Consider the following 22,277-nt stretch of genomic DNA (forward strand, 5'->3'; position numbering starts at 1 on the left):
ATCCATGGAGCAGAAATCTTTGGATTGCTGAAGTTGGCCAGAAATTAACCCAGAAAAACCAATTTGTATGATCTGGATGGTAAACTCATGTCCCAGTAAATACTAGTGCCTCTGTTCTCTGGATCAGAGCCCACTTCTGCTCCAACACAGCTGCTCATTTCTGTGTGACCATGTGTGCCAGGCAGGCTTGAGGAGCAGCTTAACTAAAGAATATCATCAATATGAGAAGAAAAAAGAGATGACTGAGGTTGCCCAAATCAGCTGAAAGCCATCTGTATGGTTTCTCAAAATGCAGTATCTGACCAACAAGTGGAACAAGTCCTCGGGAAGGGAAGGCATTTCCCCAGCTCAGATGGAGCAACCACAAAAACTTGGGGATATGTTGATGAAGCAATATGTCCACACATTTGATTTTTAAATTTGTTTAATTATGCATAGAAATGGATATTATACCTAGGATGGGTTCATGGCTGGAGTAAATGATCTTGGTAGTCTTTACCAACCTTAATGATTCTATGATTCTACAGATCCCCCTGTGTCCAAACAGATGTGTAACAAGAACAAGCCCTTCCTCCAGCAGATGCTCACAGTAATACCAACTGATAAGGTCACTGGGTCTCCATGTCCCCACTGCTCTGCATCCACAGGGCTGAAGGAAAACCAATGACCATTATTAATCAAATGTCCACTCTCTCACTGGGAGGATGAGCTGCCTGTATCCCAACACACATCACGTCCAACTGTGCCCTGCACTTTGGCTCTTAGCAGCACTGCTGATGGAGTTGGAGTAGCCCCAGGGCTTGGAGTGGAGTCTGCTAGCATATGAGGCTCTGTGGGGACATCAGCGGGACAGGAGATGCTCCTGCTCCTCAGACTTTGTGAGTGTTTGACCTGGGAATTAGCTCCATGCTGCAGGGCCACCAGCTTGCCATTACAGTGGCAAAACGATGATCAGTAAACCAAGAGGAGCAGCGCACACTGCTCTCTTGCTCAGGCAGAGCAGGAGCCTGTTTTCCATTAAAACCCCATTAAAACCATTATTGAAATGAGGTGGTCTGTGGACATTCATTATTGTCTGGCTGTCTCCAGTGTTTTGCCTAACTCTAACCTTGTCCCAAGGCGTTTGCTAAAGGAGGCTTCAGACTGATTAAGCTGCAAGGGTGACACCACACCTCCTAGGTCTAAAAACATGGAAAAAAGTTTGCTCCTGATACATAGCATAAAAATGACACTTCTAAGGGCTTTCTGCAATAGGGAAACTGCACCTTGGAGAGGTGATTGAGATCCTGATGCAGAGAGATAGGAGCTGGAAGGGGAGATGGCAGCCTTGGGCAGAAACCAGGCCCATGTATCCACACATCATTGTGTTTCACAGGCATATGACTTCTTAGATCGGAGGAAACAAAGCACCCAAAAGGGGAAGGAAATCTAACTTCTGGGAGGTTATAATAGCTCCTTCCCAGCACATCTGCCAGCCCCGGTGTCAGTGAAAGGCAACAAACACATGGCACCAATCCTGCCATGGAAGGGATGTGTCACTGCAAGGAGGAGTAGGAGGGAAATAAAGCGAGCTGACAGCTCACATCCTGTGCCATAATCCTAGAAATTGTTAATATTTACAAAATTAACAACTGATATAAGCGACGACAGTCTCACTCCTCCTGGTTGTCATGAGAATATTAACAGCTACCACCCGCTCTGAACAGGAAAAATTACCCATCTCCAAGGCACCTGCTGCTCACACCAGCAGAGGGACACGAACCTCTCCCACCTGCAGAATGGCACTGAGCAGCGCAGAGCACCCGCCGTTGGAGTTGGGAGAGCTTCTGCCCTTCTCTGCTCTGGGGCAAGAAGAAGGCAGTGGGAAGGATCCTCCCTGTACCTGTCCTCAGCAGCCAGCACCTGGCCCAGCACAGTGGGACAAACCTGAGGGATGTGACATCCAGCAGTGCTGGCTTGGATTGCATCTCCAGACAAGCTGCAATCTCATGTGAAAATGCCCCCCGTTTCAGGGTGACTTAATGACCAGATTGATGAACAGACGCTACACTACGATGTCATTTCCTTAACAGAAAAGACCTGGCTAAAGACAAAAGAAAGATGCTTTTATTTCAGTGACTACATGGGAAGCTTACTTCCAAACTAACAATCAGCAAAAAGATGATACTTCAGGATCATGTTGTTGCCTACCTCTGTTTTAAGTAAGAAACACAGTGGCAGCGGTGCCTAGGCTCTCAGAGCTGGGACTGTTTTCAATCCTGTCCATCAGGAGGGCTGTGTAAGGCAGCACAGGGTTAACAGACACCCTGAGCACATAAGCACTGCAGATGCAGATGCTCATTAGGGTTTCAGGTGTTGTTCTGCCCTGTCATTAGTAGGAACAATCAGCTCCCCCCCCCCGGCCACTCTTTACACAGACACAGTGTGTCAGTCTTTAAGTAATCCAGTAAAAACTGTGTTTGTTAGGGTGCACTGTATGCAAAAAAATTGCCAAACTCTTTCCAGTTCACCACATGCAAAATCTAAATTGAGAATTACCTGTGCTGTTGTTTCCAAAGAGCTCCCAAGTGCTGGAAAGCTATGAAAAGCAAATTTCCTTCTCATAGGAGCGATTTTCTCTCCTCGAAGTGGCATGTTCTTGGCTGCAGGAGAGGCTTGCCCACAGAGGCAGTCTGAATGAGTGCCCATGGAGGACTGGATGGCAAAAGAAGTTCCTTTCAAGGACCGTGAGCCAGCTATTGTCAATTAGGCCAATAACATATTGAAATATAGCGACCGGAGTAGGAAAGAGCTGCCTTTACAGAGCTCTGTGCTCATAACATGACTTCTCACAGCATCCTGGGCTCATGGGCAGAAGCCTCAGTGTGATGGAACTTCTCTAGCAGTGCTGGCAGGGACCATCTGAGGGACCTTCACGAGCTGTGGTTCTCACTGCAATAAGAGACAGCATCTTCTTCGAAAGAGTGGTCGGGGACTGGAGTGGGCTGCCCAGGGAGGTGGTGGAGCCACTATTTCTGCAGTTGTTCAAAAAATATGTAGATGTGGTACTAATGGACACGGTTTAGTGAGCTATATTGGTGGTAGGCAGATGACTGGGCTGCAGCATCCTAGAGGTCTTTTCCAACCTTAACGATTCTATGATTTTATGATTCTGTCTCCTTTCCTTAAAGTATAGCAGGGAAGTAAATGTGACCCAGTAAAATGAAACAAGTGGTTTTTAAATATTAAAAAAGGAACAACTCCAGAGAACAGATACATAACACCACCAAACTCGCCTTAAAACCGTTGTGTAGTTTGCTCTAAGAAGCTGGTTATCTTTTAAAACACTAAAACATTAGCATGTTACATCCCAGATGATTTTCTTTTCTTCCCCTCTCCTTTTATTCTGCCCTGAGCCACTGCAGAACACCCATTTTGTTTTCTGTTTGTAAAGCGTTCTGCATTTCAGTTTTACATCTTCTACTCAGATCATTATCTTATTTTTTCATCTTCCTTTTCAAGAACCTTCTCTTTTCCCCATCTGCCACCATCTTCCGTATAATATTTCTCCCTTTAGGATTTCTTTTATCCTTCTCATCTTTACGCTTTTCACTTACTCTTCCCCAGACCCCTCATTCTTGCTTTCGCTTGTCAAAACTGCGTTCCTTCATGGGGGAAGCAGTGGGAAGGCTGGGTGGATTATTTTTTTGACTGTGAAAAGCCATGAATGTTCCGATCGATACTTCAGAAATACTGCAGAGGAGAGTCTGCACGATTCTTTCCACATTTACGAAATTTGCAACAGCAGTTAATGAAAGTCTGACTAATCCTTCAAAATCAGAAGTGTATTTAAAGCGGCGCAATAGCTTCCCACAAATAACATTATCAGGCCTTCCTGAACAAGCTTTCATTTTTATATTAGAGACCCTACTCCATGCTCTGAAGCCACTGTAGGTTCTAAGCAGCTCTTGTCCCTCTACACCCCAGGACCTCCAGCAATGGATCTCCATCCTGGTGAGAAAAGAGCCACTCTGCTACCAGGCTGATGGCAGTCAGTGCCCAGGTGTCCCCAGGGAGATGCCAGCAGAGCACAGGTCCCATTTAGGTTGGCCTGCAGAGCTACTGAGAGCTCAGCTGTTGTGCAGTGCCCTGCCCTCAGCCACAGTAGCACACAAAGTGCATCTCAGATGGAGTCCAACAGGTGAGTTTAAATCCCAGCAAAGAGGTTCAGAGGCAGCAGGAGCACGTTGGTCTTCAGGGACCTGAAGTCAACAAACATAAAACGGCCTTGTGAAAGCAGGGATCTAGGCATGGCTGCAGGTGTCTGCCAAGATAACAGAGGCTCAGCCCTGTGGCCATCACCACTCCAAGGGCTGGGATTGTGCACGGTGCCAGGAAAGGATACTGCAGGAACAATCCAGAGCGGCTTCAGCCCTTCCCAATAGGTGTGCTCTTGCTATTTGTTTTGTTCCAAAAGAAATCTGAAACAGTAGTTTGGGGATCTTCTGACATTTCACTGATCTTTTTTCAAGGCTGTCATTAGATACCCTCATATTTTAATGCCTACATGAAGATTTCATTGTGTGCACTCAAGCAGGTGGCCAACCCAGCCCCTCAATGGCTCTGTTTCACTTGGAACTGTTTTCCTAGACAGATCACTTAGGAGGTTTGGAAATCCTCTGCAGAGCCTGCAATAGATAAAATTGACTGTTCCTGACAAGTCTATTATTTTCACCATTTTCCATCTGTCTATCAAGGCTGCCTCATTCTTATGAAGTATCAAAGACCACTTAAAATGTCTCTAAAGCTTGAAGCCAACTTCCTATCCCTGCTTGCCAATTCAAAAAATCTGTTGCAAAATATATGTCAATACATTTATTCCCAGCCTAAGACATCCATTTATTACTTAAATGCCAGGGTAGCCTAGAACACCATCAAGAGGCTGGTGGTGGTAAGAGTCTTTAGATGCAAAATGTATCACTTCTAGCATGAGATATTTATAACTTTTTCTAGTCTTATTTAATACAGCAGCATTCTGGGCATGTTTCCTGGCTTGCTGGCCAGACAACATCAGAAATTCAGCAGTGGATTGCTCAAGTATGAAATCCACAGAAATGGAAATGGGGAGCAGGAAGGTCTTGACTGGAGCAATCTAGTTATGAGTATCTATTCTTGCTCCTTGAGTTGCTTGGTTAGATTTTGCTCTTGCAAGACTAAAACTGTTTGGAAATCACGGTCTGTATTATTATCTTTTCCTCCCACTGATAAGACCTGAAGCTGTTTCAGATGTTAAACAATTTGTTGTTTAATCGCTTCACAACTGCAGCCTCTGAGCTTGGTTATGGTGCAAGCTTTGTACGGATAAATATAGCACCTGTGGCATTTTCAGCAGCCATTTGGAACAGCTCTTCAGTACAGCGTTTTCATGGCAGAGATTAAATACATTATTTGGGTCTTCTGTTTTAAAAAAATTGCTTTAAAAAATTGGCAGAAGTACCATCTTCAAATGAGAAAGCTCACTTTCCCCAAATTGAGGCTGGCAATTGGCAGCTCTTTATAATTTTTTTTCCTTTCCTCTTTCTCTTCCCCTACTCCCTGGTTTCAAAATAACCTTCAAGGCAAAAATGCAGGGCACAGCAATGGAAAAAAAATTGAAATTGATTGAAAATTTTAAGTCCTTGAACAGAAGGCTTTAAATTTTAACTAACTCACATCAGACAAAATGTTATTACATTCTTATGAAAGAAAGGAACACACTGCAGGAAACAGGACACATGCATTCTTCACAAACATTGCTGTTCGGAAGTCCTACTGAAGAAATCAGAACACAGTACAAATTGAGACCTTTATTAAAATCGTTTGGAATATTATATCAAATTTAATATCGTATAATATAGGTGCAAAACCCTGATATTAACAGGATGTGATACATGTGAACAGAGGGCATTAACATATGTATAAATAGAAAAGCTAAAATGTTTTTGACAGTGACATATTAAATGGCTACATAAATGTGACCGTAATTAGGAAAGTATGTGATTTTGTATTCCTTAAGCAGTATCCTCTAAAGCAGCACACACAGTAAATTGCTTTTACCTTTAGTCTTTGCTTCCTTACAATATGAGTAATAGGAGATGTGTTGGAATATTACAGGCAATGCTTTAACATGCAAAAGAAATGTTAAAGATATAAAACCAGAGGCACAAGCTGGAGACTTATTTGTTCCTGGCTGCCAGAGGCTTACGACTGATCTTCTTTGACTTGTCATTGTTCTTCTTCGGAGGTTCAGGGTTCGCCTGCATGTGTCTGCCATAAAGACTGCAAGGAAATGAGACAGCATTTGTTATCAAACTATTAAATATAGGCTTTTGATCTGTAGCGTGTTCAGTGAGACATATGGTTACTAGAAATAAAAAAAACCACGGAAGGTCATTACATTTATTTTGTCTCAATACACTGATTCTTCTGTTAGATCTCATGCTACAGTCCATATTATCAGTTTGTCTGTGACTTACCAGAGTAACACCAGGAAAAGCAGGCCTTTGGAGCAATCAGCTCTGAATTCAGAAACTAGCAACCCTTCCTTGGCAGTTATGGAATTGGAAGCACAGAGCACTGCGACGACGCATATTCAAGTCGACAATGACAAAAATTGGGTTGAGCTGGAGAGATAGAGTGCCCTCTTAAAGCAAAGTGAGCATCATCCCTAACCAGAAAACCCAAGGGCTTGATAATGTGACAGAGAGCAATGGTGTCACAGCCTTCTTTGCTGCTCACACATGATTGATAGTACTGGGACAGCTACCAACACATCACTGCCACATTAGTAAGTACCACTGATTAAATGTTGACAAAGTATCCTACAATTAAGACGGCAAGCATTCATAGCAACGTTAAATAGACTACATGGCTGAGAGGATCTTGCTAAATATCACATAGTAATTAATAGATAATTTATGAGTAAACCTGATGAAACTAAATTAAAAACATACCAAAAATAAACACAGCTCAAACCTAACTTCCCTTCTTCGCACAGAGTGCTTGTTGAAGACGCACTTTGTGGAGGTGTCTGTGTACGCAGAAGGGAGCAAGAACAGGCTTTGTTTCTGCTCATTCAGCTGTCCAAACACCCAGAACGGTGACACAAACACCGAAATCCCTCTGGAACGTGTCCCCTGCTAACACCTCATCTTTGTGCTGGTGGGTGTCTGCTCTGCTCCCACATTCGGCTGTTGCCAATGAGGTTGGGCACCGACTTCTACAACCTGAGAGGATTGCTGCTGCTGAAAAAGGTAAAGGTGCTGGTCTCTCATGTCACACTGCTTTTGGCATTCAGCTTCTGGTGGAATTTTTCAAGAAACAAGACACGCTTGGGGCCTTTTGATGTGCCCAAGCATGGATCATTCAGTCCTGATGAAGCCCACCTGCAGAGCTCACACATCTGAGCACCCCTGCTGCAAACTAGGACTGGCTGCAGAGCCTTTTGCAAAGTCATGTCAGGACAGAGCTAGCTTCCCATCAATTGTTTTTGCTTCTCCAGAAAATGTGACCTGCTACGTAGTTGTGCAGTGGATAATGGCCCGAGTGTGTATCTCAGAGATAAAGCAACTCTTTACCTAAGTCACCTTTTGTACTTTGCAAGCTGAAACTACTTTCAGATGCAGAGGATTTGCCCTGCTTCTTAGACAGGGCCTGGTGGACTACGTGGCCATCTTCACGCAAGAGATGTTGAACAAGGATTCAAAGAGACAGAGATACCCTTCAGTTACCATGCTGCACAGCATGGCTCTGGTGGAGCTATTTATGGCAGAGAGGTTGTAGCTAAGACTGCTGAAGCTGGGAGGTTAAAACCTTGCGCCTGCTCTGAGCTTTACTGTGCAGCACCTGGAGGATACTTCAGCCCTGGGGTTCCTGGATTGCAAAATGGGATTAGAGCTTGCAGAGCACTGAGGAGAGGCAGTGCTCTTTTTTACCTCCTCAGCAACCGCAGCTGTACATCATGCTGCTGAGCAGACTGCTGTCAAGGCACACTGTGCCCAAAACAGCCCTGCTCAAGGAAAATACAGCTGTAAACTAAGACATTGCTTCACCTTACTGAACTGCCATCACCTGCTGTCAGTGAGAAATCAGATCCCATTTCCTGAGGAACACAAAGAGAGCCCTGAACCTCTGTGATAACCACATGCTGTCTGTTAGCTAGAATACACATATTTTCCTTTTTTGTAAGATATACAGCCCCAATGGCACAAGGCTGTATTTCATTCCAGTACAGCACATGTACCAATCAAATATCCGTCCTAAATACCCATCCCATTTTGCAAGATGTTAAGTGAACTGGGGGAGGGAAGACAGGGGAGGAGATGTTTTGGTATCAGGAAATACTATCGTAGAAGAGCACAGAAATATTTCAGCTGTCATTCAGAGAGGCTGTCTCGTCAGAAGCCGATCCAGGGTAGAAAGAGTCCAGGGACAAGAAGCACCTTTTTCTCAACAATATGCGGCACAGCATTTGAGCCGCTGTCAGCAATAATTTCCTAACTGTGAGAAGTTAGCAACAGAGAAGTGGAAATAGACACTGCTCCAATCTGTGAACCAAGAGTTAGTTAAACACTAAATTAACATTCAAGCTGGTTTTTGGCTCTGGAGAAATAACATCACATTGGAGTGTAATGTGAGGTTTTTCATATAATAAGAAGGTCCACATGAGAGACTTCAATAACTGAATTAGCAGAGAATCCACTCATCCACTGCATGTGAGCACAACCTCCTCCCCCAGCAGAAGTCCACTGTTGCTGTTCTGCATCTTCAGCCTGCTGCTGCCCACAGATCCTTCGTCCTGTTAGTGCCAATCCAGAAAGGACCAGAAAGGCTTTAGTGTTTATTTTGCTTTTATGCCTTTTTTTTCGCTCAGGTTCCACTTTTTTTTTTTTTTTTTCCTTTGGAAACTTTATATGAATTTCTCAATTAGAAACCCTTTTGGTATGCATTATGTCTCTCATTTTCTAGTTTTTCAGTGCAAATTTTCAAGCTCATGGACTGGCAGGGCTCAAATTAGCAAACCATTTCTGAAAATAAAAGGTTTGTTGGGACTTCTACTGACTTCATGAAGGCTCTTGAAGTGGAAGAACTGACTATGGACAATTTTGAATCTACTATAAAGTTCCAGTAAAGTCTCCTTGGGCAACATCTTTTGACTGTGAAATGAGGCCCAGCAGCTGCTGCATGTGTTAAGTGATAAAAACCCCAATTTTCCTGTCAGTACTTCTGGTTGCAGTTTTACTTTGGCACTTGCTCCCTATGATGCTTAGCACTAGGGGTGCTCCAGTGATTCCCTCTCCATCCCCATGCAAATAGTACATTTACAATAGTAGATCTACATGAGTTGCAGCATTTTAATGTTCTTTTTGCTTATTCTCAAGGCGTGGGCACCCAAACTTCATCCAGGAGAGTAATTATTGGGTTCGAAATAAACAAATCAAAGACGTCTACTTAGGTTTCTCTGGCAAAATTTCAAGTAAGTTTCAGCTGCATGATGCTGTCTCAGCTGAAGATAAATGCTTTACAATCTATCACAGCAGTCTGCTACGCAAAGAGCAAGGATCAGACGTATTTAGATTATATAAGCCTGCACAGACAGGGACTCTCTCTCTTGTGTTTGCACACATCAAATACAAGGAGACATATGGTGTCACAACAACATTTAAATACAATAATGACTGTGATAATGCCGCTGGGACAGAACTTGCCTTCTGTTACACTAGGGAAAAGAGAATTCTGGATTTCCAGTGAACTTCTAGTAGAATGACAGACACCACTTTTATAGCTCTCGAGGAGAAAAAAACAACAGAAAAAGCCAACAACAAAAAGCCCTAATTTAACTGATCCATGTGGAGAAGCAACTAACCGAACTGCATCAGAACCTAAAACCCTTTGGCTGTAAGAGGTGTGGAGTTCACACATTGCTCCTTCATGATTTTGATACCTTCTGGAAGGGAACAGACACAGAAACCACAGCGTATATAAGTCACCACCTGTCAGCCGAACTGTAACGGTGTATAATGCTGCTCTGCCATTGCCATGGAGTCAAACACAGGCTGACACACTTGCACACTGCCTTTGGCTCAGGTCAGCCCCAAACATGCCTGCTGACAGCCCCGCAACCTGGCTGATGGGCAGCAAGCTGCTGAGAGCCGACACCTTGATGCGGCTCTTTGCATGGTAAGACCCTCAACATTGGCAGATGGGCTCAATAAACAGAGACCAGTGCTGAGGCTGACTGTGCCTACTGTTTTAAGGCAGATTGGTGAGGTAAAGGCTGTCAATACTTACCTTCATTCTTGGTATTTTGGAACATCGTTGGTTGCTGAGGCTGGTACAGCTCCAGGAAGTGCACTGTGCACACCTCTCTACCCAAAGCCTGGGCTGAAGAGTAAAATGTGGAGTGCAAGCAAATGTTTGAGATATTTGCAGTTTGCAGCAGCAGTTGGGAGCCAGTTAGCATAACCACAGCTTGCAAACTATTGAACCATTGTACAATTAGCAGCTACAGCTGCATTGCATTGCATGTAGTCTTCTCGTTGTATTGAAGTGAAAGGGGAGATTAAATGCAAGTCAGAAAATGATGAAAGTCCCCCTATAGAGATTTCTGGTTGCTTTCTTTCCTTGTACCACATTTTTCAAAGCAAACTTCTCTCATGAACATAAATGTTTCTTTGTATGCAAATATAAACAAAATCTCCCTGAATTCTCTGTCTGCCCCACTAACAAATGCAAGCACTAAGGCTGCTGCAGCAGAACTAACAATATCAAGTGGGAAAGACACTCATTAAACTTCATCATTCTGTCTACTTTAATGACGCTTTCACTTAATAAAAATTCCCTGAGCAGTTGCAAGGATATTAGGCAAGGTCTTTGGTTATGTATCAGGGGTCTAAGCTGTCACTAGCAAGCATGCAGTTCAGGAGGGGCATTCCCAAGGGGAAAGAGTGAATACAGCTTTCTTGTAATAAATTTAGAGAGAATCAATAACCACAGCCTGCCACATTACTTAAGCACTTAGGAAAGTAGGTGATCCTTCTAAATTAAACTACAAATTGCTAAATGTTGCAATTTACAGTATAAGCTCAGACATGGAGCCTCGCAACTCGAAAGCATGCAGCCTTGCTATCAAATCTCTGAATTTAAAACTCACAAAGTTCCAAAAGTGTCATTTTCAAAAACCCCCTTCAATACAATTTTCTCCAGTATTTCTCCCCTGTACAAAACACACACTAGCTGAAGGCTGCAGACTCCCAGAGATTACTGAACTAGTGTGGATGAGCAAACTGTGTAAAGTGTTGGATGCACACATTGCTTTTCTTGAGTTTAAGCAATTTGAAATAGGATCACAAGGCTAGCCATAAAATACATTGCTCGTTCTGTCTGTAGGAGAGCTACAGGGTGAGTATGAAGAATAAAAAGGGCAGGTACAGGTAGATAAGATTTTGGAGGGATACTATCTTCACATACATACTACAAGCTGAGAAACATAAATGACAGATCCCAGTGCTGTTCAATTTTTCAAAATTGGGTATTTTTTCAACCTTGGTTATTTACAGTGAGCTCAGCAGGATGGACCCCAAGCTCACCTGCTGAACCAGGAGAGGGAAAAGGCTACACCAGCCATGGCATCACAAGAGACCAAAATCGGAAAGTACTGAAAGACTGATACACTTTGCTGCTTAGCCTGCATTAGTTTCAACTCTCCAGCACTTACTGCAAGAGGCCTTTGCCCAGGCAGCCTTTGCACAGCTTGCTGCTCCCATGGTGTGCTTCCCCTGTGACTGAGCCTGGCCTTCTCTCCGTCAGGAGCTGCTAACATATCACCTCCTCAAAAGTATCTTCTCCCAGGGTGGAGACAAATGCAGGAGTTTAACGTGTCACTGATGTACCCATGAGGGGAAATAGGGTTTTTTTTTTGTGTGTGTGTGTGTGAAAATTACTTTGTAAGTATTGTATAATTTTGGTAGCTTACCACTGACTTATTTTTATTCTGTAATGTAAGTCAAACGATTTAAATTAAGAGAAACTCTTCATGGTTAAGTGAAACAAATACTCGGTTACCTTGAACACTTGGATGGCAAGCTGCTGTTTTAGGATTCTTCATAAAGAAGCACAGACAAGAGTGACTCGTTTTATACAGCTAATTTTTTACCCCTTGTTTGCAAGTGCTTTGAGAGCAGATGGCAGCAGTGTCAGAGATGTTCATCATTTGAAGCTTTCTGTGAGTTCCTTCAAAACAAAAATCAGATTTGGCCTGTCACCTGTTTGTGTGCCAGCTCGCTCTTCATGCCCAGGCACTCTGGTGCACTCACTGTGAGCGGGGCAGGCACTGGTGCTTCCCATTGCCTGCTCAGAGTACCTGGGCCATTCAGCCTCAACATGCTGTACGGATGCTCCAGCACTGCCAGGCCTGTGATGCTTTGCCTTCCTCTGCTCCCCGATACTTTAAGCTGGCTCAAACCTCCAGAGCCCCAAGTAATCTTTATAACCCAAAGCCTTTGAAAAGGTTACCCTGGCATCACCCTTCCCTGCACCCCCAAATCCTGCACAGTGCCTTTCAACGAGACTTTCTGCATCAGCAGCCAGAGTTGGGGATCCAAGCGCTCTCAGATCTTCCTCAGCTGTGTTCACCACAGAAATCTCACAGGGTACCCAGCTACCTCTCCGCAGGTTGGGCTGCTCTGTCCCACCAGGCAGTCCCAGCTCTTCAGGGAAGAGCACAGTGCTGTTCATGATACTGCCAGGCTGCAGTTTGGCCTGGGCCACACAGGTGAAGAAGGGAACATGATGAGAGGAAGCAGCCTGTGCTCAGTGGGGGCATATCTCTCCCAGTATATGAATCATGGCATTATGACACAGGCTAAAACACAGGCCCTGCTGAAACAGCCCACTTCAGTTCTTGTTTGTAGCGAGTTTCATTTCTAAAAGCATGATTCAGAAAGAAGAGATCAGGATGGGTGCAGAGCTGGCTGTCCAAGCTCATGGGATACTCAGTGGAAATCCTGCTGACAAAACCAGGGGAGCCAAGAGCTTTCCAGCTTACCAAATGTAAAGGGCTGCTGCGAGACGCTCAGTTGCTATATGCTGCTACAGATTTCCACTGACTAGGGTGGACAGTGGGCAGCTAGCTGACACACAAACGCTCACATTTAGGTATTTTAAAATGTTAGATGAAGTCCGCCCAGAGAAACCATTCCTTTGCTCCCACTTTGCACACAAGCTGTTAGCTGCATTACTATATAGACTCAGCTGAGTCATACAGCTCAACATTGACTTACTGTGAATTCCTGCCTAAAAAACACTCCAAAGCTCAATAAGCAAAGTACTCCACCAGAACTGTCCCGTGGCTCACTGTCTTAATGACCCTAGAATGTGCACCCTTGAGACAAGCCCATCCATCCCATGTCTCCCACCAGCCAGACCTGACATCTTTGCACTTCACAATTGAATCCCACAGCACAACCTTCTGCCAGATCCCTCAGCCCCCATCTCTCCACTTTACAACTGCTATGCCATATACCTTCAGAAGAGAATCAGTCTCTACTTGCCATGTTTCTGATGCTATTTACCTACAGGTTACTGACAGAGATGGAACCCTGACTACCTGGACCTCTGGCTTAGCTCAGAAGCTCAGCTCCATGTTGCCCCTCACAACAACACCATCAGTTCTGCCGTGACTCTGCAGCAGCCGAAACTGCAATTGTGAAGGGAACATAATCCAGAAAATACATTAGGGAGATATTTCAGAGATGTGTACGTGCAGGGAGATCTGAGCTGAAGTAACAGACATCTGCTTTCCTATAGGGCTAGCTGTTACAGAATGATCTTAATTCTGCCAGACATGTGAGCTCTTAAAATGGTGAATTTAATCCCTACTTCTTTGAACTCTTGCACATTAAGGAGAACTTTATTTTTCCCAAAAAGGAATTCCAAGTAGGTGTTAGGCATCTCTTTAATTAATATATAGTAATAATAATAATAAAAAAAAAGCATTTCCTTATCCACTCTGAGGCCAGCAGCCTTTTGAAACAAGTACTTAAATGAGAGACGTGTTACAGGAGCACAGCTGGAAGCTCACAGAAACCTCACTCACAAAATAAGTCTTTTTTAAAGGAAAATGTATAGGCCAAAATTTGCAAAATTGGATAATGACCTTATACATACAACTTTAAAGACCTTATACAAAATCTGGCTTTTGGCAGAGTGGTTTTTGAAAGCACATGGATCACTGGCATCTGTCTTCTGATAATCAGACCATCCCAAGACACAACCAACTGAGCTACAAACACCTCAGCCACTGCTCAAAGGCAGACTGATATACCTAGGGGTCCTCCATGGAACTGTCACACATGCAAAGGAGAGGACATGCTTATGTTTATATCTTCAAAAAATGAGATAAAGAGAAACACAAAGATTTCAGTTAGAGACTCTATTGAGTTTATAAAATCACCCCCACCAAGCCCCAATAGAATGAGAGGGCAGCTTGAGAGAACCAACAAAAAAATGATTCATTTCTGCACCTGGACATAGTCCTATCAGACTCATTTACACAGAATTTCTCCCCACGGATTCACATCTTTAAACAGATCTGGGAGGGCTGATCTCCCTTCTCACACTCCATTTCAAACAGATGAGTGAGCAGCTCAGCCTGCATATACAGACCAGTCCCTGGATCCATTCCAGGCACTGAGAAACTGCATAGGTCAGAACCCCAAGTCCTATGGCTAAGAATTTCTGCAGGCTTCAATGGAGAATTTTCCCCACCTATTTATGACCAGAAAAAAAAAAACAATTTAGTGCTAGATAAAGGTATTGACTACAAACTGAGAGCTGAGGCACACACTGGAACAAACAACAACCTCCATCTAATGTAAAGGAATTAAGGGCTGCAAAATCTGTGTGACCAGGATCAGCCTCTTTGGCAAAAGAATGCAACAAGAAGGAGGAAGACTATTCAAGTGAGAAAGAAGCATGTACCACTTACCAAAGTTATCTGTAGCATCACAACCCTTGTCTTTATGTAACATCATGAGCATGTAGTAGATAAATCAATGGTTTTCTCCATTTCACCAAACTATGTTATTGGGTCTATATTCAGGGTCACCTGCCCGCTTGCTAATCAACCCCATTGAGGCACTGAACATGGTGCAGGAAACCTGCTGGCTTGCAGCAGTCACCTTCCTTGAGCCAACTGAACACAGTCTCCCTCACTCTTCTGTTACTTTAATGTTGCTGTTCACATGGCATTCTTTGGGCTTAAACAAACCAGTGCTCATTTTCCTTTTTGAATGCTACACTAAGGGGATTGCTGCTCAGTTAAATCTCCTTATATAATCTTTATTATTGATTTACTACATATATTTTGCTGTGCATCTAATTAACATTAAAGAAAAGGAAAACAGAGGGTAAAAATAGTTAAGTGCAAACCAAGGAACTTTCCTTAAGTTACTCTCTGTCTGGCAGGTATTTTTTTTTCTTAGTAACTAGACAAAGTGTACCAATAAGATGTAGAGAACAGGCACTCTGGGGAAATACTGATAGATGGTCTTTTTCTTTTTCTTTCTTTTTTAAGCAAATATTGAAGTTAATCTGAGCCCGCTCAGCAGCACACTAAGGATGGCTGATTTCATTGGCAGAAGCAGGGAGAAGATTAAGGAGACTGCAACTCTCCATACATAGGGTTTATACTGCTGCCCTGCTCTGCTGGGTTGGCTAGTGCATCTACTTTCATCACCTCTTCTAGTTGCAGGGTCAGCTGCCTCATTACTACTCAAAATAGACAAAAAGTCTGAACAGTGATGAACTCCACCAATCTAATCCACATGAACCATCCACTGCTCCTGAGGGCCTCAAAGGCAAAGGATTAGGCCCTGGTCCTATTTCACAACCCACTTGGGTAATTCAATACAAGAAACTTAAGCTCCAGGGAACCATGGATTATGGGATGCTTAGAGGGAGTCTGGGGGATTGAGCAAAAGTATTTAAGGATAATATGGGACTCATGAGATGTTTAAGAGAAGAGCCAAGAGGGTGGAAGGCAGGAATCAAGGTAGACGGTAGAAAACAAGTGCAGGGAAATGAAGAGGGTTCCAGGTGGGGAATAAGGGCAGTCATGCATGAGCAGGAGGCTGGTCAGCACACCTGCTCAGCCAAACTCTGTGCCAAACCACCTCCATTTTGCCCTATCTAAACTCTATTTTCTATTCTTGAGAGTATATATGCATGATCCATCAACAAACTCCAGGCTTGACTAGCCTGTCTCTAAGTTGAGTCCAGTGCTGGATACTGGAGAAACAAAGGGTCTGGGATGTGCTTCCAGAGAGACTGAAGGGCTGGATGTTGGAGGCAGTGGGTCTGGAGACTTGATAATCTCAAAGACCAAGATTTACGGAGGCAGATACTAAAGAGATCCGGAAATAGGGTTTTCCTTGACTATTTATTCCTGTGTCAGGCTATTGCTTGCCCTTTCTGAGTTTGTGTGGGTGTCTGCTTGTGGTTGGCCATGTCTATACATTATCTGTGTATATAAATACTCCAAATTTGAGGTTAGTCTTGTTACTGGCAGGACAAGAGAAGATGGAAGAGAAGCAGCTGTTCATTGCTACTGATACAGGAAGCCCCTGGTTCCTCCAGTCCACTGGGTTGAGCTGTTCAAAAGCACTACAAGAAAAACGGTGAAAAAATGCGAAAACTCACTTTTTTTTAAGACTATTATAAAGGGAAAAGAGTAAAATGTAGAACTACAAAAGATCATTTTATTTCCACATCTGAAGTGCTGCACATCACAGACAATTCAATTGCACTCAGTCACCTCAGCTGGCTTTATTCAACTCATGTTGAATATACCTTCCAGAAAGGCTGTTCCAGGGGAAACCTCTTAGATTTAGTTTTTGAACACGTGAAAATAGGCCATCATGGATTGAATTTTACCACCTTCCTTGTGAAATCTCTCTATTTCCAAAATGCAGACCTTCACAAGCCCCTGGCCCACACTGGCTCAAACACACGAATGACCTTCCAGATGCTCTGACAAGTGCTCAGACAGGTCCACAAACATGCGAAGGAGCAAGAGGATTCAAAGCCAATTTAAACACAGTTTTTGCTACTCATGTTAAAATGCTGGAAAGCCAGAGATCATATGCTCCCATTATGGAAGCAAAAATTATGAATATGTTGGCTTCCCAGTTAAATACTTCTACTGCAGAAGACCCAAGAATAAAGTGATAGAGAACATTCAATTAATTTTCCAGCTAATTTTGAACAAAGCATCACACCATTAGTATCTGGCAATCAATGACTAGGTCTTATGCAACTCTATGGTGTTTTTTCCATGGCTATAATTGTGCAGACAAAGCTATTCCACAATCTTTTCAGGTGGGACCTATGTTATGTGGCAGCCAATAATCTTGATGGTAACACTGCAATGAAAATGTCGCTTAGTGTAATGAGCAGAGATCATAAGTTAAGCCCCCAGCTGCCTTTCTATTATTTTTCATTACAGTCTTTCTGGATATGTTATGTTTCAAAAGTACTCAGGGAATTACACCTAACTAGGTGCACTAGTCAGCTTTTCATTACTCAGACGATATGGAAACTGAGCCATCAGCAAACAGAACCACAAGAGGTACCACAAGACTGTAACATTTGTTTTGAATATTTACCTTTTCTTTTTTAATCTTGTCCTCTTTCTTAAAGATCTCTTCTGTGAAACAAACTTGCCTGCAGTTGGAGGGAATTCTGAAACAATAGGGAAATCAAATAATATGTTTTCATGCCACCAACACCTTGAGAGAAGGATTGGGCTTCCTAGAAACCAACTGAAACCAACTTGGCTACCAGAAACTGATTGTTATATACAATCTTTTTTCCTGATGGCAATATTTTTCATTTATTTGTTCTCCATGGTGCCGGATGAGCTGGATGAGACAAGAAATGAATTCCTATCCCTGCTCCACTTCAGGCTTTTCCAGTGGCTTCCTTCTCTCTTGCAAAGTAAGAAACTGGCCATGCCTCTGGAAAGAAACAGTTATATCTTTTTGGAAATAAAAGCAATGGACATAAAAGAGTAAGTTCTGATGCCGTTAAGCCTATCTGGTTTCATGAGATGCTTTCCAGCTGATTCGAGACCCACAGAGGGAAGCTTCTGAAAGGAGTCCTTCTTCCTTGATGCCCACTTAAGTGAAATGGCAACATTCTGTCAACCTGATTTTTGCCACAAGAAAAACAATATAAATTTTGCTTCTGATGTCAGTGGGTGCAAAGTTTGGCTCTTAATGCATCCACTAGTGCACATTGCACAGGACAGGATTTCTGTGAGACAGCCTCATCACAGTCTTCTTGAATATCACCTACATTTCCTATTTCAGCACTCCGCTGAACTTAGAAAATGTAAAGATCTTCTGGCTAGGAATTATGATAGAGATTTCATAATAATCTGTATTGTAATTAGTGCTAGCAACTTGGAAAATCTTAGAAACTGTGCCAAACTCTTACTTGTGATGCCAGTCAAACAGCCCATTCTTGATCATTTAAATTATCTGCAATTATTGTGAAGCTTTTCAATGCAAGCAAATAGGCATAGAGCAGCTGCAGTACTGCTCACAAATCCCAGACTTCACAGCAGTACATGAAGAACATCTACGATAGCTATGAGCACTGGAATGAAAACGATGTCTTCTCATCAAGTGTTTGTAATAGCTAGGGGCAATGAGTCACTCTGTAAATTCCTTAATGCACGCAATAACCAAAATAGTTTCTCTTACAAGGAAGGTAGGCTTATGCATACCAGTATGATGTAGTTTTGCTGAACATCTTTTTGCTGTAGGTAGGCAGCACTCATACTAAATTGTTGGTGCTTACACATGGTCATGAGTTAAAGAAACAAATACAGAACTTAAAAAAGGTCAGGAGCTACTTTGCTTGGTCTTCAGACATTTGCAAAAGGCACCCACAGGAGAGCAATGCAAAATAAAGCAAGGGTTCCATCTGCTTCTGGGCAAGAGAAAAAGGAAAATGGTGCTGAAACTTTGTACTATTACTCAGATGGTGGTGAGGCACTGGCACAGATTGCCATGGATGCCCCATCCCTGGAGATGCACAAGGTAGAGATGGCTGGGGCCCTGGCTGGCCTAATCTGGTGGGTGGCAGGCTGGCCCACAAGAGGGGGCTGGAACTGGATGATCTCTAAGGTCCCTTCCAACTCAAGCCATTCTATGATTCTGTGAATGTATTGTGCTACAGCAACAATGAAGGCAGAAAAAGTGCAACAACAGGAAGCAGTCACCAAGCTGCCATCTTGAGTGACAAACTGCAGGACAGCTGCTCTGCATCTTCTTTGAACCATGTTGGAAAGTGCACTGCAGAGAGATCAGATGTGATTCTTTGACTGACTACTGTCCTTACCTCTTAGTTTCTCAACATTCAGACTACTAACATGCTTGCAAAATCCCATCCCATGCATGCAAGGTAGCAAACAGGTGCTCCCTTACTTGGGAAAACATCCTGGCATGTGGTGTGGAGATTTATGAGAAATGCCAATGCAGAAATTGGAAAAGCAAAACAGAAAAAAGATTTGTCAACATCTCTCTGTCACTGAGAAAGTACTTCATTAGCTTGTCAATTGCACAGTGTCTAGAAGATACATTTATTGACAACTCACTGCCAATCGATTCAACATCTATATAAAGCTCATCTTTTGCAATGAGCATGCTGACTGACATGGTTGTGAGATCTACAGAGGACTAATAGCTTTAGTAAGCCTCAGATTGCTCTAATTCCTAAACAAAACGAAATCAGAAGTGGTGAAACTCCACCAACATCTCAGCAGCTATACCATATTCACTGCTTACAGCATAACATTTTAAAGTAAGATTCATTTTTTATACAATTCATAGGTGGAGTATGAATGTATGGTGGATATATGTCCTTATATAAAACACTGTTTTCCACTTCTGTAACTGTTCGTGCTTACTGGATTACTTACAAAATAGAGCTGGCATTTTCTGCTCCCTCCATGCAGTAAGAAGGTGCTTAGGATATGAAACACTGTGCACCAACCAGTAGCTTGGCATGGCCAGTCCCCCAGTCCTTGTTCAGGTTATGGTAACGCTGCAAATGGCTAATTGATCCTGCAGTGGCTGTGATGACTGACAGTCACTTCACACAGCCAGCAGCCTTCTATCAGCACACACTTTCCTAACCTTTACTTGCTCTGCTTTGTCTACCTGTTTTATCAGTTCATGATAAGGCAGCATCAAAGGCAGCAGGAATAACCTATTCTGGCATCTCCATCTGGCACTATATATCAGAATTGTGCTGCTCTGGTGGATTAGTTTCAGATCCCTGTTGGCAGATCAAAGGCAGCAATAATAACCACAAATCAATTCCTCTTTATGGCCTAAAACATCTTCTCTCTTACATGGGATGTCTAATTTCTTCACCACTCTAGAGCCCTTATAAATACTGACTTTGCCTAGACACAACAGTTCTGTGCAGTTCTTCAGGCACTAGAGAATTTGGCATTGGTGCTTTTGGAAGCTTTCACCTGTTCACTGACAAACAAAATGAGCATCATCAGTATCGAGAGGCTCATCGAGATTGAACACTTGAGTCTCTGAAAGTCACAGAGGTGTTTGGTGCCAAAGAGAGGGCATATAAAAAGATGGCTTGCTTCCTTCAGTCTCATCTTGTGTAATTTATTGCCTAGTACCCACTTCTGAGATACTGCTGTACTCTCACCGAAGCACCCTGGCTGCTGTCAGCTTGTTGCTCAGCACTCTGAGCTGACCACAGGATGCTTCCAGAGCACACTCCTCTGCTGAACCACCAAACTGTGGTTCCTAATGATGTCGCCAGACAATTTACCCACTTGAGCAGCTCCTGCACTAGGAAATAGGTTCCTCAAGAAAGGGGATTCATGAGGTTCATGATCTACAAGCTACTGCAATATATGGTGGACACATCTGATTCCTTTTCAATTTCTGTGCTTGCATTCCTTAGAATGCACTTGAATTCTGGCTGTTCATGTGTTGGGTCTCAGTTAAGGGTGCTGAGGGTTAAAATATAACACAGTGGATATGATTTAGCTCTCTGCCTGGCTATGCTTTACTGTCAAAAAGAATTTTTTGTCACAAGAAAAGCAGCTTTCTGTTGCTCCCTCTCTGTAACATCTTCACAGTGACAAAGACAAAGCTGTATTTACCATGATGTGGTCAGGCAGTTTCCTCAGACTGAACTCACACAAAGATATTGTGGCAAAAAATACCTGTACCTTGGATTTGACAGCAGAACAGCTGTTACGCTGTGAGAGAGATGCCTGCATGGGCAGTGAAGATAAACTCTTGCCTTTATCTTTCTTTACGTCTTCCAGGCTGGTAACTTGCAGTTTGAACTATGTCTCAAAAGCAACTGCAATATCACTTAAGGATATCAACAGTTCAACACTCCTACATTTTTCCTAAAATGAAACCTGGAGATAGACAGTGAAAATCATAGCTGCTTGAAGATCACTGGAAATTCTCAAGAAAAATAAATCAATTAAAGCAAACAGTCAGAAATCCTTTGGTGCTAATGCAGCTAATGCAGAAAGACCTACTATTTCAGGGCTCGTACACAAGGCCTCAAAGAACATTTCATCCCAGAATTCCATGGAATGCACATGTAAAGGAACTTGATATTAACTTTTTAAATTACTCAGTTATTAAGATACAGTTCCACATGATTGACTGTTTATTGCTGACTTTTTTTTTTTACTATATACAAAAAACTAGAACATTGTCTCAACATATGGAAAATGTGAATAGTACATATTGCTCATAGCTGCACATAATTTTAAGAACTGTAACTGTACTATTTCTAGATAATTTTGAAACTATGACAAAGATGCATGCTATTGAAGAAAAATGGCAAGACTATAAAAAGTAACATGGGTTTGAGTCAATAACGTACAGACAGTATCATTTTTTCCTTAGAGTATGATTCTTTTTTACATGGTAACTAGGAAGTCAGAAAAATTAAGCAAAGATCAAGAAAAAAAGACCATCCTCTTCCTGCCCCTCCCATACTGAGCTTAGGAAAGATCCTAAAAGGAAAAAAAATAGCAAAGACAGCTTCTAAGACAGTTCAATAAACCTTGGGAAAGGCCTAAGTGTCAAATTTGCCTTCCTGGTAGCACCTAAAGCACCGCTACTAAAGCAGTACAATAAAGTTTATGAACTTGTCTTTACTGCTACATAATTTATCTTTGAGAAATGGTTCTA

The 22,277-nt window shown here is 42.8% G+C and overlaps 1 protein-coding gene across 3 annotated transcripts in view; it reads right to left on the bottom strand.

Annotated features, from left to right (window-relative positions):
* Window positions 1-5,810: 5,810 nt before the first annotated feature.
* The window catches only part of RSU1 (Ras suppressor protein 1), a 94,140-nt gene continuing 77,673 nt past the window's right edge, over window positions 5,811-22,277 (bottom strand). For 2 of the 3 annotated variants that reach the window (XM_031614474.2, XM_031614475.2), the window contains one exon: window positions 5,811-6,297. In XM_031614474.2, coding sequence (XP_031470334.2) covers window positions 6,195-6,297 — 103 coding nt within the window. In that variant the 3' untranslated portion in view covers window positions 5,811-6,194. Of the gene's footprint in view, window positions 6,298-17,681; window positions 17,758-22,277 lie in introns of all 3 variants that reach the window. The other variant, XR_016467811.1, reaches the window with a different exon arrangement.

This window comes from Phasianus colchicus, chromosome 6 (genome assembly GCF_987193195.1).
Source record: "Phasianus colchicus chromosome 6, bPhaCol1.hap1.1, whole genome shotgun sequence".
Lineage (NCBI taxonomy): Eukaryota > Metazoa > Chordata > Aves > Galliformes > Phasianidae > Phasianus > Phasianus colchicus.